The 18003-nt window shown below is 42.4% G+C and overlaps 1 protein-coding gene across 1 annotated transcript in view; it reads right to left on the reverse strand.

Moving 5' to 3' along the window:
* The window catches only part of LOC139420689 (adenosine deaminase RNA specific B2 (inactive)), a 194043-nt gene that overhangs the window by 9985 nt on the left and 166055 nt on the right, over nt 1-18003 (reverse strand). Inside the window, exons 5-7 of the mRNA XM_071170912.1 lie at nt 14275-14443; nt 9671-9822; nt 8431-8602 (exon numbers count right to left, since the gene is read on the reverse strand). Coding sequence (XP_071027013.1) covers nt 8431-8602; nt 9671-9822; nt 14275-14443 — 493 coding nt within the window. The remainder of the gene's footprint in view (nt 1-8430; nt 8603-9670; nt 9823-14274; nt 14444-18003) is intronic.

Genomic DNA, 18003 nt, shown 5'->3' on the forward strand with positions numbered 1-18003 from the left:
GAAAGTACTATAATTGTGGTGAGAAAGTACTATATTGGTGGTGAGATAGGCCTATACTGTTGGTGAGAAAGTACTATACTGGTGGTGAGAAAGTACTATACTGGGGGTGAGAAAGTAATATACTGGTGGTGAGATAGTAATATACTGGTGGTGAGATAGTAATATACTGGTGGTGAGATAGTAATATACTGGTGGTGAGATAGTACTATACTGGTGGTGAGATAGTAATATACTGGTGGTGAGATAGGCCTATAGTGGTGGTGAGATAGTAATATACTGGTGTTGAGATAGTCCTATACTGGTGGTGAGATAGTTCTATACTGGTGGTGAGATTGTCCTATACTGGTGGTGAGATAGTAATATACTGGTGTTGAGATAGTCCTATACTGGTGGTGAGATAGTTCTATACTGGTGGTGAGATTGTCCTATACTGGTGGTGAGATAGTACTATACTGGTGGTGAGATAGTACTATACTGGTGGTGAGATAGTAATATACTGGTGGTGAGATAGTACTATACTGGTGGTGAGATAGTAATATACTGGTGGTGAGATAGGCCTATAGTGGTGGTGAGATAGTAATATACTGGTGTTGCGATAGTCCTATACTGGTGGTGAGATAGTTCTATACTGGTGGTGAGATTGTCCTATACTGGTGGTGAGATAGTAATATATTGGTGGTGAGATAGGCCTATACGGTGGTGAGATAATGTAGTACTATACTGGTGGTGAGATACTGTAGTCCTATACCGATGGTGAGATAGTCCTATACTGGTGGTGAGATAGTTCTATACTGGTGGTGAGATTGTCCTATACTGGTGGTAAGATAGTCTTATACCGGTGTTGAGAAAGTACTATACTGGTGGTGAGATAGTACTATACTGGTGGTGAGATAGTACTATACTGGTGGTGAGATAGTACTATACTGGTGGTGAGATAGTCTTATACTGGTATTGAGATAGGCCTATACTGGTGGTGAGATAGTAATATACTGGTGGAGAGATAGTTCTATACTGGTGGTGAGATAGTAATATACTGTTGGTGAGATAGTCCTATACTGGTGGTGTGATAGTTCTATACTGGTGGTGAGATTGTCCTATACTGGTGGTGAGATAGTAATATACCGGTGAGATAATGTAGTACTATACTGGTGGTGAGATACTGTAGTACTATACCGATGGTGAGATAGTCCTATACCGATGGTGAGATAGTCCTATACCGATGGTGAGATAGGCCTATACTGGTGGTGAAATAGTCTGATACCGGTGTTGAGAAAGTACTATACTGGTGGTGAGATAGTCTTATACTGGTGGTGAGATAGTCTTATACTGGTGGTGAGATAGTACTATACTGGTGGTGAGATAGTACTATACTGGTGGTGAGATAGTCTTATACTGGTGGTGAGATAGTAATATACTGGTGGTGAGATAGTAATATACTGGTGGTGAGAAAGTACTATACTGGTGGTGAGATAGTACTATACTGGTGGTGAGATAGTAATATACTGGTGGTGAGATAGTCCTTTACTGGTGGTGAGATAGTCATATACTGGTGTTGAGATAGTAATATACTGGTGGTGAGATAGTCTTATACTGGTGGTGAGATAGTCTTATACTGGTGGTGAGATAGTACTATACTGGTGGTGAGATAGTACTATACTGGTGGTGAGATAGTCTTATACTGGTGGTGAGATAGTACTATACTGGTGGTGAGATAGTCTTATACTGGTGTTGAGATAGGCCTATACTGGTGGTGAGATAGTAATATACTGGTGGAGAGATAGTTCTATACTGGTGGTGAGATAGTAATATACTGGTGGAGAGATAGTTCTATACTGGTGGTGAGATGGTAATATACTGGTGGAGAGATAGTCCTTTACTGGTGGTGTGATAGTTCTATACTGGTGGTGAGATTGTCCTATACTGGTGGTGAGATAGTAATATACTGGTGGTGAGATAGTACTATACTGGTGGAGAGGTAGTTCTATACTGGTGGTGAGATAGTTCTATACTGGTGGTGAGATAGTCTTATACTGGTGGTGAGATAGTCTTATACTGGTGGTGAGATAGTACTATACTGGTGGTGAGATAGTCTTATACTGGTGGTGAGATAGTCTTATACTGGTGGTGAGATAGTCTTATACTGGTGGTGAGATAGTTCTATACTGGTGGTGAGATAGTCTTATACTGGTGGTGAGATAGTAATATACTGGTGGTGAGAAAGTACTATACTGGTGGTGAGATAGTACTATACTGGTGGTGAGATAGTAATATACTGGTGGTGAGATAGTCTTATACTGGTGGTGAGATAGTACTATACTGGTGGTGAGATAGTCTTATACTGGTGGTGAGATAGTCTTATACTGGTGGTGAGATAGTACTATACTGGTGGTGAGATAGTCTTATACTGGTGTTGAGATAGGCCTATACTGGTGGTGAGATAGTAATATACTGGTGGAGAGATAGTTCTATACTGGTGGTGAGATAGTAATATACTGGTGGAGAGATAGTTCTATACTGGTGGTGAGATAGTAATATACTGGTGGAGAGATAGTTCTATACTGGTGGTGAGATGGTAATATACTGGTGGAGAGATAGTCCTTTACTGGTGGTGTGATAGTTCTATACTGGTGGTGAGATAGTACTATACTGGTGGAGAGGTAGTTCTATACTGGTGGTGAGATAGTAATATACTGGTGGTGAGATAGTCCTTTACTGGTGGTGAGATAGTAATATACTGGTGGTGAGATAGTAATATACTGGTGGTGAGATAGTCCTTTACTGGTGGTGTGATAGTAATATACTGGTGGTGAGATAGTCCTTTACTGGTGGTGAGATAGTTCTATACTGGTGGTGAGATAGTACTATACTGGTGGAGAGGTAGTTCTATACTGGTGGTGAGATAGTAATATACTGGTGGTGAGATAGTCCTTTACTGGTGGTGAGATAGTAATATACTGGTGGTGAGATAGTAATATACTGGTGGTGAGATAGTCCTTTACTGGTGGTGTGATAGTTCTATACTGGTGGTGAGATAGTTCTATACTGGTGGTGAGATTGTCCTATACTGGTGGTGAGATAGTAATATACCGGTGAGATACTGCAATGCTATCCTGGTGGTGAGATGATACTATACTGGCGGTGAGATGATACTATACTGGTGGTGAGATGATACTATAATGGTGGTGAGATGATACTATACTGGTGGTGAGATACTGCAGTGCTATCCTGGTGGTGAGATGATACTATACTGGTGGTGAGATACTGCAGTACTATACTGGTGGTGAGATGATACTATACTGGTAGTGAGATGATACTACACTGGTGGTGAGATGATGCTACACCGGTGGTGAGATACTGCAGTACTATACTGGTGGTGAGGTGATACTATACTGGTGGTGAGATGATACTATACTGGTGGTGAGATACTGCAGTACTATACTGGTGGTGAGATGATACTATACTGGTGTTGAGATGATACTACACTGGTGGTGAGATACTGCAGTACTATACTGGTGGTGAGATGATACTATACTGGTGTTGAGATTATACTATACTGGTGGTGAGGTGATACTATACTGGTGGTGAGATGATACTATACTGGTGGTGAGATACTGCAATACTATACTGGTGGTGAGATAGTACTATACTGGTGGTGAGATACTGCAATACTATACTGGTGGTGAGATAGCAATATACTGGTGGTGAGATACTGCAATACTATACTGGTGGTGAGATAGTAATACTGATGTTGCGATAGTACTATAGTACTACTCTACACTGGTGGCAGACCTGGTTTCAAATACTATTTGAAATATTTTCAAAGAATTTAGTTGCAAAACTGAAAACCTCACCCATCTGTCACTCCAAATAATATTTGAACCCAGATCTGAATGGTGGAGAGATAGTAGGTCTAGATGTCTCTAGACTGCCTTGTCATTTGCTGTTTAGACTAATCTATTTTCCAGAATACACTAACAAATGGATGGGCATAATTACCATGTTTATAATGATTTCCTCCTTTCAGAGCAAGAGAACAAAGATATAGAAGCCCTCTGCGTGTACCTGGGTTGTGTAGCTGTGTACTCACACAAGCATTGGACTAAAGAACTTATGAGAAGCGCAATCAGAGGCAAACATTATGTTGCTCATTTTTACACCATTGTTCTTTTTGTTAATCAATGTATCTTTATCATGGCTGCAATAATTGCAATTATCTTTTCCTCTCGCATCCCTGTTCATGACTAATAATGAGTCATTATGTTTTTTGCTTCCCCGAGCAGTCAATTAACATCGACGTTTTCCAAGAATCGCTAAACTGCGCTAACTGCCGCCCCGGCTGTACCTGCGCCACCCCAATCTGTTAGTGGGATCTGTCCTACCTTTTCCAAACAAAAGATAGAGCTCTATTCTCTGTTTTCCCCTCCTGCTACTTCCACCAAAACAGAAATGATTTAGCTTGAAATATTAATTTACCTAGGAAGCAACGCTGTGAATTAGAAACATATTTTAATCTCATGCAAGAAAAGACAGCCATCTGGCTGTTGCATGGTTTTTAAAGGGGGAGACTCCCTCCCTCTCCCCCTTCCTCTCTCTATCCCTCCCTCTTCCTCTCCGTAAACGGAGACCATTAAAGTAATGTGTTCATCTACATAAAATCCAAATGGAAGATAAAGGTTCATAGTCATATGAAAGCCATTTAGGCCCTTCAATTAAAACAAGTCATTGACTTAATCAAACATCCACTCTCTGGTCAATCAGGTGCCCAACCCTGTTGTGCTTTTTCAAAAACACTAACGATAACAATAATGACAATAGTAACGATCACAATAATGACAGCAATAGTAATGATGATTAAAATAAAATATGAAAAAAAGCTTTCATGGTGGTTCATTTACCCTAACATAACTTTACGCCTACGCAAACAGACATGATGACATGAGGGAGTGGGGGATGAATGAATGGAGGGAGATATATGATGAAGGAAGGGATACAACAAGGAGTGTAACTGTGGGACAAACAGACAGTGGCAGTAGGGCAGGCGTCACCTCGGATGTGTCTATTAGCTCAAATAGTATGGCTACACTAGGATAAAAGGCTACATCCCCCTCTCCTCTCTCTCTTTCTCTCTCCACCCTCTTCATCCCTCTCTCTTTCACCCTGACCTTAATTATATAGGCCTTTACTGACCCACTCACTTCAGTGGAAGCAGAAGGATAATTTACAAGAATATAAAACGGAGAAAGAGGAATGGAGAGGGAGAGAAAGGGTGTCGGACGGTATCTAGCTTGGTGGAAAGAAAGAAAGAAAGAAAGAAAGAAAGGAAGAAAGAAAGGAAGTAGGATGTCCCTTTTCCTTTCCCCTGATTGCCAAGTAATTGCTTTCACCTATGGTGGTGACCTAGACAGATGTAATCGCTGCGTCTCCAGCCCCGGCCAACTGAATCATATTGGGCAGATTAACGGTCACTTTCAGGGGGAAAGAGGAGAGCCACCTCAGAATACACTATATATACAAAAGTATGTGGACACCCTTTCAAATTAGTGGATTTGACTATTTCAGCCACACGTTGCTGACAGGTGTATAAAATCGAGCATACAGCCATGCAATCTCCACAGCAAAATTTGGCAGTAGAATGGCCTTAGTGAAGAGCTCAGTGACTTTCAACGTGGCACCATCATATGATGCCACCTTTCCAACAAGTCTGTTTGTCTAATTTCTGCCCTGCTAGAGCTGCCGCAGGCAGCTGTAAGGGCTGTTATTGCGAAGTGGAAATATTTAGTAGCAACAACGGCTCAGACGTGAAGTGATAGGCCACACAAGCTCACAGAATGGGACAGCCGAGTGCTGAAGTGCGAGCGCGTAAAAATTGTCTGTCCATCGGTTGCAACACTCACTACGGAGTTCCAAACTGCCTCTGGGAGCAACGTCAACACAAGAACTGTTCATGAAATGGGTTTCTATGTCCGAGCAGCCGCACACAAGCCTAAGATCACCATGCGCAATGCCAAGCGTTGGCTGGTGTGGTGTAAAGCTCGCAGCCATTGGGCTCTGGAGCAGTGGAAATGCGTTCTCTGGAGTGATGAATCACGCTTCACTATCTGGCAGTCCGACGGACAAATCTTTGTTTGGCCGATGCCATCAGATTGCTACCTGCCCAAATGTGTGTACCAACTGTAAAGTTTGGTGGAGGAGGAAAAATGGTCTGGAGCAGTTTTTCATGGTTCGGGCTAGGCCCCTTAGTTCCAGTGAAGGGAAATCTTAACACTTCAGAAGACAATGACACTCTAGATGATTCTGTGCTTCCAAATTTGTGGCAACAGTTTGGGGAAGGCCCTTTCCTGTTTCAGCATGACAATGCCCCTGTGCACAAAGTGAGGTCCATACAGAAAGGGTTTGTCAGGATCGGTGTGGAAGAACTTGACTGGCCTGCAAAGAGCCCTGACCTCAACCCCATGAAACACCAGCAAAGGGGGGACCAACTCCATATTAATGCCCATGATTATGGAATGAGATGTTCGACGAGCAGGTGTCCACATACTTTTGGTCACATAGTGTATCTGTAGCTAGCTAGTCGAGGGCCTAACCCTCCCTGCTCACTGCACATAAAGTGTCAAATAAAATCATTACATACATAGAAATATAATGACTAGAATTGGCAACTGACCATGATCATTTGAATGGTATACTCAAGGGTACACTCAATATGGCTGCCGGTCCACTGATTTGGGCATGTCTGTTTTAGTAATACTATTTCTATGGCTTAAGACATCTCTGCTAAGAGACTAGTTAGTCTGAGTGAGCAAGATACTGCCAAAATAAAGGAAACACTTGAGTAAATGAGGGATACAAAGTATATTGAAAGCAGGTACTTCCACACAGGTGTGGTTTCTGAGTTGATTAAGTAATTCATATGTGTGTGTGTGTGTGTGTGTGTCTCAGTCACCAGATCTCAACCCAATTGAACACTTACAATATGGGAGATTCTGGAGTGGCGACTGAGACAGCGTTTTCCACCACCGTCAACAAAACACCAAATTATGGAATTTCTCGTGTCACATCCATCAGAGTGCCAGACACTGTAGAATATATGACAAGGTGTATTGAATCTGTTCTGGCTCGTGGTGCCCAATGCCCTATTAAGACCCTTTATGTTGGTGTTTCCTTTATTTTGGCAGTTAACTTTATGTATCAAGATCATAGACAGGTATGGCCAGGCAGATGTTGTTGTATCCTATAAGCTAGCAGCACCAATTAGCCTCCAAATATTGGGAGAATTGTAGGGAAACAGTGCTGCTAGCTGGCATCGCCACATCTCTCCCTAGTTGAGTGAGATAAAACAGCTAATGTGTGGACACTCATGCTCTCACCTCCCGGTGGAAAGAGACAGGGTGAGAACAAGAGATTTAATGTAACATCCCTTTCTTCAACCACCGCATCGAGAACAAGGAGATCATTCGTGGCTGTCAAAAGATGCCTCCGAAAAAAAACACACTAGTGGTGAATTAAAAAAAATCACCCTGAACATTTACTTAAGCTTCGATACACTACTGCCTTGTCTCCCCTCATGTCAGATCTCAGAACCCTCTGACTGGGTAGGTGGTGGAGGAATATCACACAGCCGAGGTAGCAGCCCTTATTCACTGTACTGTGGGTGTACTGTTAAAGACTGTTAAAGACCATGGTTGTCCCAAATGGCATCATATTCCCTGTAGTGCACTAGGCAATCTAAGACCAGGAGGTCTTAGATAGTAGGTAGGTAGTTTAAGGGTCAGGGGATTCACACAATGGACGATCCCTACATGAACAAATTAGTGTAGGATTATCCTATGCAAACTCAAAAGGAAAATAAGCATCATTCAGTCAACAGGAGAAAAATCAACAACACAAATCACTGACTGACTGACTGACTGACTGACTGACTGACTGACTGACTGACTGACTGACTGACATCTCCGGCTCCCTGCTCCTGTTCTGTCTCATGCTCTTGGGAAGAGATTTATCCACCACACACAGAGTAAATACCAGACCAATCCCAACCCTTCTCTATAGTCAATAAAGCCATATTTTTAAATGCTCTGTTTAAACAGGGATCATGTGTTTTCATAAAAAGGTAATCCACCAATAAAGATAGCCCTCAGATCAATAGATGGCTGTGTCTTCGTTCCTGTCTGTGGAGCGTGTGGATTACTGAGAGTTTGGCCTCTGTGAACATCGCCCTTTACTTTCTGACTTCCACTGTTTTGTTTTACCTCTGGCTATGACTGTCTGTCTGTTGATTCAACAATTTTTATCCTATCCTCTGAAATGTCATATAGGCAGATCATATATGCTTTACCTTTGATGACATAGCAGGTCCTAAAATTCAACATGGGAGAGGAAAAGTGTGTTTTCATGGTCATGACACTGATGGTGTGTTTGTGATGATCTAACCTTGTGATCTTGTCTGTGCAGGACATGGTGATGAGCTGTTCCCCTTGCAGTACCCCGTCCCAGGTCTGGACTGCCCCCCTGGAGGACCTCACAGGCAGGGTCCCCTCCCCGGACTCGATCTTGGTCCTCAGGTGGCTGTGGAACTTCTTCAGCAGGTGTCTGCTGCTGTGCACTGAGAACAGATCAGAGCCGGACGGTCAGTCTTATTTGTGTGTCTGTGTGTGTGTTAATTGATTCACTCATACATGTTTCTATTCAGTATGTAGCACACATGATCATGCCTAACTTTGTGTCTCTATGTTCTGAACAACACTATTGCCTGAAATTCCACCTTATGTCCATCCCATATGGAAATCAACCAAAAGGGGCAATGATTCTAAACCCTTAGCCAAGTAGTTCTCCACTACAGATCTCTCCCTCTCTCTCTCTCTCTCTCTCGCTCTCTCCCTCTCTCTCTCTCTCGATGCAATGAAGTTAAAGTTAAAGTTAAGCCTTGAGTTCCCCTCTGAAGTATTGAGGAAAAGGCAGAGAAAGGTATTATGGGAGCCCCTTCTGCATAAGTCATTTTCTAATCTGTAAAAGCTGATTGATGAACATTTAAAAGGTTTAATGACCAAGAAAGTGAAGTTCAAAGCTTTCCAGGGAGACTGTCTCTCAGTTCCTTTCATACTGGCGTGATTCATTTGCCTCCTCAAATGTTTTTTTTCCTTCATTTTAGTGTGTGTGTGTGTGTGTTTGTGTGTGTGTGTGTGTGTGTAAGAAAACCTCCACGTCAATATAATGATACACCAGCAGCATGGTTACAGTGCTGAATAGATCTGTCTAAGAGAAAAAAGGAGGGGAAATATTTTTGATGGAAAACTGCCAAGCAGATTACATTCCTAACCCTGTAAGTCACACATAAAAACGAATGCCAGCCGTCGCCATCTAAATGAATATACATTTTTTTATGGAGTAAGCATTAAAATGTCATCTGTTCAGCACAGTGGCTTGGCAGTCTGAAAGGCCTGTGGATGTAATGTGACATGAAAGGGATGCCAGTTTTCTGACAGCGTCTGACAAAAGCAGAGCAGTCGCTTTCAACATATCAGCCGGCAGAAGATGATCCCTTTAAAAAAAATAAAAACTCTGGTAAAGGGGAAAAAGACACCAAACCACGAGGAAGACAGGAGAGAGGGAGGGAGGGAAAATACACGAGAGATAACGAGAGAGATGAAGATGGATAGAGAGTCTGTCTTACGGTCCGTGGTGATTTCGTAGGGCGAGTTGAGGCGAGCGTCTCCGCAGGGCGACGTGCTGATGTACATATGGAAATGGACGTTGTCCCTCAACCGGTACCCTGACTCCTTGTGCCGGACGAATATCGACTCTTCCCAGTCCTCTCGCCTTTTGCTTCAAAGACAAAGAAAAAGAAAGAAGAGATGAGGAAAAAGAGAGTGACCACTATCTATCACAGCACACACATAACCCCCCCCCCCGGCGCCCGTCTAGTTTTCAATGATGAACTGAAACAGAGGGAGAGAGCGAGTGATGACAAACACTGGCCTTCTCCCTGACCAAAGCAGTTTCTCTCTCTGTCACTGTCGGCCCCCTGAACATTACTCAGTCTGTCTCAACTGGATGATACATCACGAAGAGCGGAGGGCTGCTGGTGTGTGAGTGTGTGTTTGAGTGTATATGTGTGTGTGTATACCAGTTTCTCCTACATCATCCCTGAATGGTTGAAATGACTATGATCCTTGACTGATACTAGACACTAGGCTACCCACTAAAACTCCAGCCAGTTATTCAGCTACTGACTGTGATGTGTGATAGTAGTTGCTACTACGAACTGAGGCTGCAAATATTTGTTTTACTCAAATATACTTTAATTTCACAAATCCGTATTGAACCATGCCACATGCTTACTATTTGATGCCTTGAATTTAAATAATTCAGTTCTACCATATACTAATATACTCAGAGCTCGCCATTGTGATTTTTCATCATTGGAGACAATATGCATGGCATGATACTACAGTATATTCCCTATGTTGCTTTCGGTCTCAACCCTAGACTTTTCATAGTATATATCAATGATGTCGCTCTTGCTGCGGGTGATTCTTTGATCCACCTCTACGCAGACGACACCATTCTGTATACATCTTCTTCATGTTCTTTGGACACGGTGTTAACAAACGAGCTTCAACGCCATACAACACTCCTTCCGTGGCCTCCAACTGCTCTTAAATGCTAGTAAAATTAACTGCATGCTCTTCAACCGATCGCTGCCCACATCCGCCCGCCCGACTAGCATCACTACTCTGGACGGTTCTGACTTAGAATATGTGAACAACTATAAATACCTAGGTGTCTGGCTAGACTGTAAACTCTCCTTCCAGACTCACATTAAGCATCTCCAATCCAAAGTTAAATCAAGAATCGGCTTCCTATTTCGCAACAAAGCCTCCTTCACTCATGCTGCCAAACATACCCTCGTAAAATAGACTATCCTACCGATCCTTGACTTCGGCGAAGTCATTTACAAAATAGCCTCCAACACTCTACTCAGCAAATTGGATGCAGTCACAGTGCCATCCGTTTTGTCACCAAAGCCCCATATACTACCCACCATTGCGACCTGTATGCTCTCGTTGGCTGGTCCTCGCTACATATTCATCGCCAAACCCACTGTCTCCAGGTCATCTATAAGTCGTTGCTAGGTAAAGCTCCGCCTTAGTTCAGCTCACTGGTCACCATAGCAACACCCACCCGTAGCACGCGCTCCAGCAGGTATATTTCACTGGTCATCCCCAAAGCCAACACCTTCTTTGGCCACCTTTCCTTCCAGTTCTCTGCTGCCAATGACTGGAACGAATTGCAAAAATCACTGAAGTTGGAGACTATTATGTCCCTCACTCTTTAAGAGTCAGCTGTCAGAGCAGCTTATCGATCGGTGCAGCTGTACACAGCCCATCTGTAAATAGCCCATCCAACCAACTACCTACCTCATCCCCATATTTGTTTTTGTTTTTCTGCTCTTTTGCAAACCAGTATTTCTACCTGCACATCCTCATCTGCACATATACAGTGCCTTGTGAAAGTATTCGGCCCCCTTGAACTTTGCAACCTTTTGTCACATTTCAGGCTTCAAACATAAAGATATAAAACTGTATTTTTTTTTGAAGAATCAACAAGTGGGACACAATCATGAAGTGGAACAACATTTATTGGATATTTCAAACTTTTTTAACAAATCAAAAACTGAAAAATTGGGCGTGCAAAATTATTCAGCCCCCTTAAGTTAATACTTTGTAGCGCCACCTTTTGCTGCGATTACAGCTGTAAGTCGCTTGGGGTATGTCTCTATCAGTTTTGCACATCGAGAGACTGAAATTTTTTCCCATTCCTCCTTGAAAAACAGCTCGAGCTCAGTGAGGTTGGATGGAGAGCATTTGTGAACAGCAGTTTTCAGTTCTTTCCACAGATTCTCAATTGGATTCAGGTCTGGACTTTGACTTGGCCATTCTAACACCTGGATATGTTTATTTTTGAACCATTCCATTGTAGATTTTGCTTTATGTTTTGGATCATTGTCTTGTTGGAAGACAAATCTCCGTCCCAGTCTCAGGTCTTTTGCAGACTCCATCAGGTTTTCTTCCAGAATGGTCCTGTATTTGGCTCCATCCATCTTCCCATCAATTTTAACCATCTTCCCTGTCCCTGCTGAAGAAAAGCAGGCCCAAACCATGATGCTGCCACCACCATGTTTGACAGTGGGGATGGTGTGTTCAGTGTGATGAGCTGTGTTGCTTTTACGCCAAACATAACGTTTTGCATTGTTGCCAAAAAGTTCCATTTTGGTTTCATCTGACCAGAGCACCTTCTTCCACATGTTTGGTGTGTCTCCCAGGTGGCTTGTGGCAAACTTTAAACGACACTTTTTATGGATATCTTTAAGAAATGGCTTTCTTCTTGCCACTCTTCCATAAAGGCCAGATTTGTGCAATATACGACTGATTGTTGTCCTATGGACAGAGTCTCCCACCTCAGCTGTAGATCTCTGCAGTTCATCCAGAGTGATCATGGGCCTCTTGGCTGCATCTCTGATCAGTCTTCTCCTTGTATGAGCTGAAAGTTTAGAGGGACGGCCAGGTCTTGGTAGATTTGCAGTGGTCTGATACTCCTTCCATTTCAATATTATCGCTTGCACAGTGCTCCTTGGGATGTTTAAAGCTTGGGAAATCTTTGTGTATCCAAATCCGGCTTTAAACTTCTTCACAACAGTATCTCGGACCTGCCTGGTGTGTTCCTTGTTCTTCATGATGCTCTCTGCGCTTTTAACGGACCTCTGAGACTATCACAGTGCAGGTGCATTTATACGGAGACTTGATTACACACAGGTGGATTGTACTTATCATCATTAGTCATTTAGGTCAACATTGGATCATTCAGAGATCCTCACTGAACTTCTTGAGAGAGTTTGCTGCACTGAAAGTAAAGGGGCTGAATAATTTTGCACGCCCAATTTTTCAGTTTTTGATTTGTTAAAAAAGTTAATAAATGTCGTTCCACTTCATGATTGTGTCCCACTTGTTGTTGATTCTTCACAAAAAAATACAGTTTTATATCTTTATGTTTGAAGCCTGAAATGTGGCAAAAGGTCGCAAAGTTCAAGGGGGCCGAATACTTTTGCAAGGCACTGTATCACTCCAGTGTAAATTGCTAAATTGTAATTACTTCGCCACTATTGGCCTATTTATTGCCTCACCTCCTTACTTCATACGCTCACACTGTATACAGATTTTTCTACTGTGTTATTGACTGCACGATCGTTTATCCCATGTGAAACTCTGAGTTGTTTTTGTCGCGCTGCTTTGCTTTATCTTGGCCATGTTGCAGTTGTTCTCAACTGGCCTACCAGGTTAAATGAAGGTAAAATCATTTTTATTTAAAAATAGGGTGAATATACAGTTGTGGCATTATGTTTGGCTATTTTCATAGGACTTATCTTTCCCATTAGCTTTCTCTTGCTCAGCCGCTGAGACTCTGGCCCAGTGATTATATTAGACATTGAGGAAAGACTAGAGTCAATACGCTGTATTATGCTAATATGACATTAAAGGAACTAGCCTTTTCTACTCTAATCTGACAGGCTGGCAATTTAGTAGCCAGACGGGCCTGGCAGGTAAGATTGGTTCAAGGTAGCACACGATGCAATTTACCAAAGTGGTTGTGTAGGTATGAACATTTCAAACTAAAAACTAGAATTTTTTAGAAGACAATGCTTCTTCTCTGGTGGGGCAAATATTAGGTTTTGGAGAGGTAGTTATAGCGGTTTCACAAGATAAAGAATGTAACGTATATAATTTTAATCAGGAACTCATTGCTTTGACACAAAAGCAGTCTGCCTACAGTATGACGCTTGATTGTGAAAATGGCTTTGTTGTATAACGCTTCTCTGTTACCATGGTGCTAAGTAAGAACAGAATTGTAATTTAAGCGTAGCTACAAGTTATATAATATAATCTGATTTAGAATCTTATTTTTAGGAGCATTTAATGAACATCTATGAAAAATAACTCTTGAATAGTGGTTTAGAAACACATCCAGTATATCACTTTAATTTACATATCCCTCACTGTACTTGTAAGGATAATTAGTAAAACACCCCTGCCTACTCTTGTACTATTCAAAGGAGACAAATGAGATGTTATTACTGAGAGTAGAGGAAGCACAGCAACACTTTACTTAAAGCCTACAGGTATAATGTTTCTATTAGATGTTAGAAACTTGTATGAGCCCTTACGACGAGGCCTTATAATACGGTTTATAATGTGTTACAGAAGCATTCGATGTCGTTACCTTAAGAAGAGCTCTAACTGAGAGTAGAGGTAGCGAACCAAGGCTCTCCTGGCTGTGATCTCAGCGTGACAGTCGTTGACCACCAGTCCTTGGTTACTGATATGTTCTCCCTTGATACATTTGGTCCCGGTAGATAACGCTATCACCTGGACTTGTCTCAGGTCCAAACCTGGCAAAGACAGAGAGAGAGAGAGAGGGGAAAAACGGGGAGACAACAAGTGTTAGAAATAAAATATCTTTATTACCTTTAAAATATCATTTAGAACTCATGACTCACACTTCGTTGTGTCATTTGACAGAACAACATGTCATCAAGAAATCATGTGGGGTGAAAACAATGAAACATGTCTAGAGTCCGCATTAGTTAGGGGATAACAGTGGACTCCGTCAACAAATCTCCACTCCTAAATACCTTTAACCTGATACCATAGGCCATTTCTGAATGGCACTATATTCCCTATATAGTGTACTACTTTTGACCAGGCCCTGGTCAAAAGTAGTTCCCCATGTAGGGGATTGGGTGCCATTTGGGACACAGACCATTTAAATACCATGTGAGACTTCAGGGGAACACTTCAGGTGAACACTACTACCACTCTTTGAAACGTGATTGTTAGTGAACCCAGTAGGAAGAAACCCACCCTTGCAGCCCATAGATCCCCTCCTGCCACAGCCCTGAAACCTATTTGTTTGATTTTAATTCAAAAGCACTGTGGTTAAAAAATGGGCTTCAGCAGCAGGATTTTTGACAGCATAAACCATGAGTGTGTGACGGGGCTGGCTCAGCATGCTTTAACCACCGTCAGTCTCCTTTTCTCTCCTTCGCTCTCCTCTCCTCTGCCCGCCACAAATCTCTCCATCGCTTCACAAATTCAGGGTTCACTGCGTCCGCTGAACCTGGAGGCAACGTGGGTGCAACATATGAGCTTTTATCTGCTGTGGCCCAGATGGTATTGTAGTCAGGCAAGCAGACAGGCAGGCTAGAGAGAGTGTGTGTGTGTGCGTGTGTGTGTGTGTGTGTGTGTGTGTGTGTGTGTGCAGGCAGACAGGCGACGAGCCACCTCTGCCAGGTTGCCATTAACAATAAGTGCAGCTCATATTGAGGTGGGGTTAAAGTCATGGCCTCTGAAATCCATTCGGCTAGCTTTGACTGACCACCTTCTGACTCAGTGGCTGTTGGATAGAGCAAAGGAGGACGGAGACATAAGAGATATGGTTCTTCTCATGATGCATTTCCTAGCTTTCTCTATACGTTCTTGTGGCAATGCTATATTGTTGTCCCCCATGATGAAATCGGATCTGTCAGTTAGTCCGTTAGTCACAAGCGATATCTCAGAGAGCATTGGCCCGATTTTTACGAATCTTGGGTGAATGATGCGTCTTGCCATTAAGATCGGCATTTACAAAATTACACTGATTGGCCAGTTGGTGGCACTATAACAAGAGATTGAAAATGAAAGGTCACGCCCCTCACCCCACTTGATCTAAAGTCATGAAGAAATGTGGATTTTCCACCAATTTGAATTTCAAAACGCTACTCGTCTGACAACGAATGACCGATCTGCACGAAACTTGATATATGGCATCTATCGACAAATGTCTCTCAATGTCTCTCAATGGAACAAAGGCATACAAATCAGTCAAGGATATTCGTATTGTATCAAAATGTGTTGCTTATTTTTATAATTTTTTTACAAAGTAAGTTGACTGAGAACACATTCTTATTTACAGCAACGACCTGGGGTATAGTTACTTACATGGGAGCAGAGAGGGGATGAATGAGCCAATTGGAAGCTGTGGATGATTAGGTGGCTCTGATGGTGGGGGCCAGATTGGGAATTTAGCCAGGACAAATGTTGAGAAACACCGGCAAGACTCAAGAACATTCAAGAACATTCATATCGACCACACGTTATAATGGGCACATGTTTATCTCTTGATCTGTTTGATGAAATTTGTCACACATGCTCAGGGATTGGAGTCTAACTAACCCACAAGATATCTCAGACATCATTGACCCGATTTTGACAAAACTTGGGTGAATGATGCGTCTTGCCATAGAGAGCCATAATTTACAAAATTACACTGATTGGCCCAAGGAGGGGGGAGGGGGCTGCACCATTCTCGGGGGACGACATGTTTGCTGTTGCCTTGTTGATTACGAAACGGTTCTGGCCGCGCAATCTGATTGATCAAAAGTGCATTCCAACCGTGATGTTATTTAGCACAATATCATTTCTAGCCGTGAAGCACTGTATGATCAGTCCACTAACAGCAGCAAACCAAGGCAACAATGTGGCAGCTGAATCACCTAGCGTAGAGAAAAAAATCAAGCCATTAATGAATAAATTATACTCTTTGGTTGTAGAAACTCTACTAACACAATCACACAGAGAGATTGGTGCCCTGGCTAGTTCTTAGCGGAACCACTGCAACACCAGCCCAGACCAGGGAACCCACGCCAGGAACTACAAGATTAATGTTAAGGACAAACCAGATGCTGGCTGCTCCTGCTCTGCACGGGCTCAGTAGCCAAGTCTAAACTATAATGCAGGTTGAATGCCAAGTTGAGAAGGAACAGATACTTTACCTCTAGCAGCATATTCTGAGACACCTAAACCTATGTTTTCTGCGTCCGAAATGGCACCCTATTTCGTTTGGGACGTTCCCCTAGATCGAAATGATTTCCTTAGGACTAGTCTATGTGGGGTAATAGCTTGGTCCAATAACCTCACCATGGTTCATCCTCTGTTGTGTCATCTACTGTACAGTGCCAGGTTGAGTCTTAGTGAGGAAGCAAACCAACAGCTCCAGGTCTCATCTATCCTCCACATCAGCCCTGAGCATGCAGCAACATGCCTCGTTCTGGGGAGATAATACAAGTTAAACTGCAACACCCTTTTCACTTTCCCTTTTTTCTCTCCTTTTTCTCTGATGTTCCACTTAGCAATTGTTTAGATCCATTTTGCGGGGGATAATTTCTCCTAGCTGCTCTTCATCTCACCATGAAATTGCCACCAAGCAGTCCCCCCCCCCCCACCCCCCCTCCCTCTGAGAGGAGAAAGAGAGAGTGAGAGCGCGTGAGAGAGATTTTAAGTGGGGTTAATAGCTATCATCAAGCAGGTATTTTCCAAATTAGGTTTGTCTCATCAGTTTCTATCATCATAAGACTATTATCATAAGGAAGCCTTCTGGAGTAACTAACTTCAGTCATATTTCAGTTTAGTAAAGGGGTATTAAATGATACACAGGCTATTATAAAGTTCAACTTTCCAATTTTCTACTCTGTTATCAGCTCTGTTATCAACTAAATAAAGTTTGTATTCTTTATTCACAGACCTTTCCATTTTCTTTGTTGCTGTAGACAAAGAGACACATTAACAGACAGAAATAAGATTTTTCTGTAATAAGCACCCATTATTCTTAAGTACTAAAGGAGCATTAAAATGATGTTCGTCTCCTGGAGTAAAAGGAATTGTTGTCAAGCCAAGGTTAACGCAAGTGAACTCAATTGCATGCCACTAGGATATGAAGAGACTCATGAACGCAAGATGTTTGAAGATCTTCAATGTGAAGTTAAGATGTGTATCATCATGAGAATCAATATGAAAATATATCTGATACAATGACAGGGAGGGGTAGCTAGGAGAGAAAAGTATGTTTTTGAACCTGAATCTTTCTGGGTGTGCAACTCTTTAACGACCTCTAGAATTGACGGAATTGTATTAT

The sequence above is a fragment of the Oncorhynchus clarkii genome, chromosome 11 (genome assembly GCF_045791955.1).
Source record: "Oncorhynchus clarkii lewisi isolate Uvic-CL-2024 chromosome 11, UVic_Ocla_1.0, whole genome shotgun sequence".
NCBI lineage: Eukaryota > Metazoa > Chordata > Actinopteri > Salmoniformes > Salmonidae > Oncorhynchus > Oncorhynchus clarkii.